This window comes from Chrysochloris asiatica, unplaced genomic scaffold (assembly GCF_000296735.1).
Source record: "Chrysochloris asiatica unplaced genomic scaffold, ChrAsi1.0 scaffold00341, whole genome shotgun sequence".
In the NCBI taxonomy this organism is placed as follows: Eukaryota; Metazoa; Chordata; class Mammalia; order Afrosoricida; family Chrysochloridae; genus Chrysochloris; species Chrysochloris asiatica.
Genome location: NW_006408859.1, coordinates 475,341 through 482,872, shown reverse-complemented (window position 1 = coordinate 482,872; position 7,532 = coordinate 475,341). Strand labels below are relative to the sequence as shown.

The 7,532-nt window shown below is 40.7% G+C and overlaps 1 protein-coding gene across 2 annotated transcripts in view; it reads right to left on the bottom strand.

Annotated features, from left to right (window-relative positions):
• EIF2AK3 (eukaryotic translation initiation factor 2-alpha kinase 3) overlaps positions 1–7,532 on the bottom strand; it is a 141,552-nt gene that overhangs the window by 28,148 nt on the left and 105,872 nt on the right. For both annotated transcript variants that reach the window (XM_006875852.1, XM_006875853.1), the window contains exon 14: positions 1,213–1,380. In XM_006875852.1, coding sequence (XP_006875914.1) covers positions 1,213–1,380 — 168 coding nt within the window. The remainder of the gene's footprint in view (positions 1–1,212; positions 1,381–7,532) is intronic.

Sequence of the window (7,532 nt, the reverse complement as noted above, 5' to 3'; positions counted from 1 at the left end):
ACTTGCCAGGAGCAGACTTGCAGAATGTACCCTTTGGAGATGTAATTTATTATGTATGCCTGAGTGGGTTTTTTTGTTTGTGTGTTTTTTAAAAAAAAGCTAAAGTGGATAGAGAGAAATACTTTTAACTGATGGTATATGGAGGGGATTATAATCAATGTAATGAAACAAGTTAATGAATTGTTTAATGTGAAACTGATGATGTGCCCTGTAAACTTTCACTCAATCCACAACAAAAACCTTAAATAAATAAATAAGTAATTTTGAGTTTTGTTCTGTAGTTTCTCCCACTGTACCTGGGACCTTCTAATGTGATCCCTTCCAGAGTCACTGATAGTGTTAAGGGCTGTAAATCTTTACTGGAACAGAAAGCCTCCTTTTTCTCTTGTGGATCTATCTGGTCGTGGGTTTGAACCATCTACCTTGTGATTTGCAATCCAGTGCTCATCCTACAGTGCCACCACTGCTCCACTTTCTAATATACTGTGTGAATGTCTCATGAAAAAAGTACAATGTCATTGACTTATATACTGCTGCCCTGAGCCATCCTCACAACTGTTTTGTTTGAGGCCCCTGTTGCACATTGTGTCGATCGAGGCATGCATGCATATCTATACAAGCTTATGAATATCACCAGCCTAACTGTGCAGAGCCCATGTCTCCGAAGCTCCCAGGGTACACTGCTCCTCCCTCTCCTCTGGTTCCTGCCCTGCTTACAGTGCATTTCTTCAGAGACGAAGTATCTCAGGAGGTAACATTTCCAGGTCTATCAAACTCTGTTTTCTGCCATGGGATATGCTGGAGATTGCCTGCAAATTACTGCAGAGGGCAGTTCAGGGCAGTCCTCTGGCTCTAGCTGGCTCAGAAACACTTTCTGCATAGGTTACACAAGGTCTCCTATGACCTGGAGTTAAGTTTGGAAGGAGAAGGGCAAAATCTCTTTAAATTTCTGGTTGCTGTCTGGTTCTAGATCAGAGGGTGAGGTGTTTTGAATGTATTGTATTTTTCTTAATTCACCCTCAATTCAGGTGGTAGAAATTATACCCTAGCTGTGTTGACTGTGGTATACTACAGTCAGTTTTTATATTTTATATTACTGGGTATTTTAACGAGAGTGTGGGAGGAGATTCCTCAGGTACAACTAGCTTACTGCCATCCTAATTAAAAGTCTGTTTTTTCTTTAAAAGGAAAACAAAACAAAACAAAGCTTACCTGCTCTGGGCTCATATAGAGTTTGGTCCCGACTTGTCCTGTGTGTCTGGCATAAGCTGGCATCGGGGTCAGAACCATCTGCTCTTCCTCATCCTGGTCCATTGCAGTCACCAGCCCAAAGTCTCCAACCTTTACCACGTCATCCATCGTAAAGAATATGTTGGACGGCTGGAAAAACAAAGCAGAAAAATGTGTAATGGGTCTGTGCTGAGACAGAAAGTATAGAGAATGAATTTAATTACTTTTAAATGACTAAATAAAACAAAACAAAAAACTAGATATTCTGAAGCATGTTTGTTTTTAAAATGGGCTAATAAAAAATAAAAACTCTTTGATGCCAGCTAAGTCCTGTACACAAAGAAAAGGGAAGGATGGTAAAAGATACTAGCATTTGTTGTTGTTGTTGTTGTTAAGTGCTGTTGAGTGAGTCAATTCTGACCCATAGTGACCCTGTATAGGATTTCGAGGAGCAGCTTTTGAGCTCGAACCGCCGACCTTGCAATTCAAACAGCTTTGCAGTCTGGCGCATTAACTCACAGCACCACACCAGGATTTACTGAACATCTATTTAAGAGAGACCCATATTACAGGGTATCTACTTTCCTTGGATACACTTCTCTACATATATGAATTAAGCCATAATGATTATAATGATAATAGTAGTACTAATAGCAAATGCATATAGAATCTGCATTGTGTCAGACACTAAGCAGTTTATTATTATTAATTCCTTCACTACTCACTGGTGTGGTGCTGTGGGATACTCACTGGACTGCAAGGCTAGTCTAAACTGCAAGGTTGGTTTGAACTGCTGACAGTTCAAACTCACCAGCCGCTCCTCAGCAATCCTAACCAGGGTTGCAATGAGTTGTAAACAACTTGATGGCACCTAAGAACACTTCTAAAAGTCCTGATGTGGCACTGTATGATAAGCACTGGACTGCTAACCACAAGGCTGGTGGCTCAAACCCACCAACCACTCCTCAGAAACCCTATACAGGGTTCCTATGGGTTGGAACTGACGTGATGGCACTTAACAATAATAACAACTCTAAAATACTCAAATATTTCAGATGTAGGAACTGAGGTCTGGAGAAATTTGGTAAATGGCCCAAGGTTACCTATCCAAAAAACGGTGGAGTAGAAATTCAAATCATTGAAAAACCCAGCAGGCTGGCTCCATGAGAAAAGGACTCGGCCTTATGATATTCTGCCCCCTGGCCAGCACTCAGCACAGTTCCTGCCTGGTGGTAGTGAGTCACTAATATCTGATGAACAAATTAAGTAGACAGACTCTCTGATGTGTGTCTGAGAGGACACTGTAGATTATTAAGGGAAATAAGAGCTCTTAAATATTCCCTATGCTCCCAAGTCTACACCAATCCCCAGACCTCTGGGCTGAGTTCCAAATGCTCATACGCAGCTGTTTATAACATATGTTGTTGTTGTTGTGAAGTGCCGTCGAGTCAGTTCCAACCCATAGTGACCCTGTATAGGGTTTCTGAAGAGCAGATGGCGAGCTTGAACCACCGACCTTGCAGTTCAAATGACTGTGCAGTTGGCGCATTAACCCACAGTGCCACACCAGGACTCTTTATAACATATGAGCAGCCTTCAAAAAGTCTGTGGAAAAATTGCATTACCTTTTAATTCCATGTTTCCACAAACTTTTTAAAGTCCCCTTCTATATCTAATCTTAAACTCAAAGTGTCAAGTATGAAATAAATGATCTTTTCTTCTTCTCTGAGATAACATAACCATTATTCATAGCCCTTGAAATAAGGAAACAACAGGCCTGTGAAACTGAATACCATCTGGGTTCAAATACTGCCAGACAAAAGTAACATTTTACTCCTGAATTCTAAAATACCATCATACAATTTTTACTTTGAATCTATGAAGTTATTGTATATAAGTAAAATCTATGGTAAGTACCTGCTGCTCCCCATGAATAACCTATGTACCAGAGCTAATAATAGAATGCAGTGCCTTGAATCTCTTAAGGTGTTCAGTAAATAACAACTGACCTCAGAAAATGGGCAAGGGTTTCCTCCTATCCCTATAGCATCATGAGAATGATGAAAGAGAAATACCAGGTTCTAAGGTACCTGGATGGTACAAATAGTTTGTGATCACTCACTAACCTAAACGTTGGCAGTTCAAACTGACTCGGTCTGCTTCTATAAAGATTAGAGCTAAGAAGCACTATGGAACATTTATACTCTGTCACATGGGGTAGCCATGAGTTGGAATTGACAGCATACACCATTTCCATTCTCTAACTACAACCACAGAGATGGTTGGTGAGAACCTAGGAACACATCAAAATACAGTCATCCACAAAATACAAATATGACAACACCATAATGTTCCATAGACAACAAACAAATCTACCTCTCACAAAGAAACAAGAGAAAATGGCTCAAACAAATGACCAAGATGCAGAGCCAGAAAATGTTTCTGAGGAAGAAAAAGTAATGGAACTACCTGAAAAAGAGTTCAAAAGAATGATATTTAGGTACCTTCAAAAGACTGACAAAAAGATTCAGGAAGGCAAGGAGAACACAGAAACAACTGTAGAAGAATCCAGGAAAACACTACAAGAACAAACAGGAAAAAAATGCTAATTTTGAAATAATACAAAACCTGCAATTAGAAATCCAGACAATTAATACTAAAATGTCAGAAATTGGCAATACTTTGAAAGGGCAAAGGAGTAGATTCAAAACAATGGAAGCTCAAATTAGTGCGCTTGAAGATAGTATGCTGGAAGAACAAGTAGAAAAAAGAATGAAAAAAATCCAAAGAAGGCCTAAGAGTTATGTGGGACACCATAAGGCAGAACAATTTACGGGTAATCAGAACCTTAGAATAGGAAGAGACATTAAAGATCACAGAGAAAAGTCTCTAAGAGTTGTTGAAAGAAAACAATCGTGACTTCATGAAAGATAAGAAGACAAACATAAAAGAAGCATATCTAACCCCAAACAGGATAGATTCTAAAAGAAAATCATCAAGACAAATCATAATCAAACTTCCTAAAACCAAAGACAAGGAGAGAATCCTGAGAGCAGCTAGGGAAATACAAAAAGTTAACTACAAAGGAGAACCAGTTAGATTAAGCTCTAATTTCTCAGTAGAAACCATGCAGGCAAGAAGACAATGAGATGATATATACAAAACTCTGAATGAAAAAAAACAAATGTCAACCAAGAATCATATGCCCAGCAAAGCTATCCCCTCAAATACGACAGATAAATGTGGCTATTTTCAGATCAGCAGAAATGAAAGGTATTTGCAATAATCAGACCAACTTACAAAAAATACAGTTCTTTATACAGAAACCTGAGATTAACATACATGAAAATACCACCCCAGAACGCAATCCAGTTATTGTTATTGTTGAAGTATTTTAAGTAAAACAAACCTACAAGACTGAAAATAGGGAACCAAAGATATCAACTTATACTGAATTCAACTATAAAGCAAAAGGAATGAATAATATAGGCTTCTGGTTCTGGGCTGTAACCAGAATACTCAGGTAGGAAAAGCTCCGGTGAGAAGGGAGGAGTGGGGGGGTCTCACCAAGGAAACTTTCATATAGCAAACCCCACAGCCTTCAAACTATCATAAGACCCAGTGCTTCAATCTCCCAAAATTGCTTTTTTGCAAAATCACACTACTGAGGAATTACTGGCATCTTAAAATGTTCGCCGGTGGGCCGGGTGGGAACACCTGCGACTGCCCCCACCCCCTGCAGAACTTGGAGGGCGGGGCTGAAGCCAGCCCATTCAGAAAGCAGCGTTTCCAGTAAAGAGGAAACATAAACAAAGCCGCAGGACCAGACATAACCCACCCCCCCCCAAAAAAATCTCCCTGCCCTAGCGTGGGATCTCAGCGCCGATATCAGGCAAGTCAGTTTACCCACAGCACACAGAGAGGGAAAGGTACGGCAGCTTTTTGACGTAATCAGCTGCCGCTGCCATCGCAGAACGTGGAGGGCAGGGCTGGAGCCAGCCAGTTCATAAAGCGGCGTTTCCAGTAAAGAGGAAACATAAACAAACAAAGTGACAGGACCAGACATAACCTCCTTCCCCTCCCCCCAAAAAAATCTCCCTGCCCCAGCGTGGGATCTCAGCGTGGCTATTAGGAAAGTCAGTTTACCCACAGCACAGAGAGAGGGAGAGGTACAACTTTTTGACATCAACAGCCGCCACTTCCGCCACAAATATGAAGCCTTCCTGCCCTACTCACAGATAGCAGCCTAGATCTTCCAGCTAATGCTCTGGTGGGACATGAAACTTCTCTCCCAGGGAACAAAATAAAAACCCCCAGCTAACAATCTAGCAACCTGCCAATGGGCGGTGGCCTGAGTTCACTGGGCAGGCCAAACTCAAGGCAATCTATAAAAAACCAACAAAACAGGTCTCAACCATCCCAAGAACGGTGTTGGACACAGGCAGAAAACTGACAATCACAGACAAAAATAGTGGTCAATCAATCTCCCCTCGACTCTCCGATATATATCTGCCCACCTATATGGCAGTGGCTAGAGGAGAGGCCTGAAAGAGGGGTCACCCACACCCCTGCTGGAGGCTTCTATTTGCACACACACTGCTGGTGTAGCGTGGAAAAGTTGACCAAAGCCTCATCTCTGCTCCAAAGTGGTGATTTCTGTCTATGCATTTATATTACTTCTGCTTTTGGTACTTTTGATCTCACATCTTTCCTGGAGGTGGGAGCTTTTCCTTCCTACCTCACCTAAGAAGTAGTAGCAATCGTGGCCATATAGCCAAGCTGTAAACATACACAAAGATACACCACCACGTAGACAAGACCTAACAACACCTACTACGCATTACAGACAATAAGGGAAGCCTATCTCCTGATCATATTAATAATAATTAAATATAATAAAATAAGAATAATCATGCCCAACAAGAAACAATTAACACCATTGAAACATGTCCAAAAGCAGAAGAGAGCAGCTGATGCAAATGAGCTGGAGACAGACAAAGGCTTTATAGAGGAGGAGGAGTGGGTTCTGGATATGCCTGAGAGGAAATTCAGAAGAATGGTATGGAAACAAATTCAAATACTCCGAAAAGGGGTTGAGGAAAATAAGGAAGAAGTAAGGAAAGTACTGCAGGAACAATCTAATACAACTGACACAGCATTGGAAATAATTCAAAACCTGCAAAAAGATGTACAGGTGATCAAGAATAAGATATCAGAAACAGACAATAGGCTGAAAGGGGAAAGGAGGAGACTAGAATAGATGGAAGCCAGAACTAGTGAACTGGAAGACAAATCTCTCAATACAACCAAGATAGAAGAGCAAACAGCTAAAAGGAAAAAACAATCTGAAGAGAGTCTAAGATTCATGCTAGATAACAAGAAGAGGAATAATGTAAGAATTTTTGGCATTCCGGACAAGAAGAATCAAAGAAGTCCAGAGAGGAGATAGTTGAAGAGATTTTGGAACTAAACTTCCCTAACATCTTGAAAGGTGAGAAGATAAACATTCAAGAAGCCCAATGTACCCCAGGAAAGACAGACACCAAAAGAAAGTCTCCAAGACATATAATCAAGCTCTCCAAAATCAAAGATAAGGAAAGAATACTAAAAGCAGCCAGGGAGAAGAGAAATATAACTTATAAAGGCAAGCAAATTAGATTAAGCGCTGACTATTCCGAACAAACCATGCAGGCAAGAAGGCAATGGGGAAACATACACAAAACCCTGCAAGAAAAAAACTGTCAACCAAGAATCGTCTATCCAGTAAAACTATCAATCAAATATGACAGTACAATCAAAACATTTCAGGATAAACAGAATCTGGGGGATTTTATTAAAACCAACCCAGCACTTCAAAACATCCTAAAGGGAGTCCTGGGGCCGGAGAACCAACAAGAACAGACGACAAACAGAGATTGACAGGTATGGCAACATCACCTGGAATATAGCCAACAGAGAGCAGAGCCCAGAACAGAACGAGACTACAATAAAAATTCAAGGGAGCCAAGAGATCAACAAAAGGACATAAACATAACAATGTCAAAGAAGGGACAAACGCAGCAACAGAAGCGAAGGTGGTGGGATGCCAGGTATATTACAGGTTACAATGGAGTATCCAAATGCAGAGCAAAGTTGGTAGACTATAAGGTAACCCCAAAGAAAGTCAACACTCCACAACCTATCATAAAAACGAATTCCCAAACAGAAAAAGCGAACAGAGAAACTAGGAAAAACCGAACAGAATCAACTCAAAAAACACAAACCCAATACAAGAAGGAAAGCAGAACCAAAGAACGAACAAC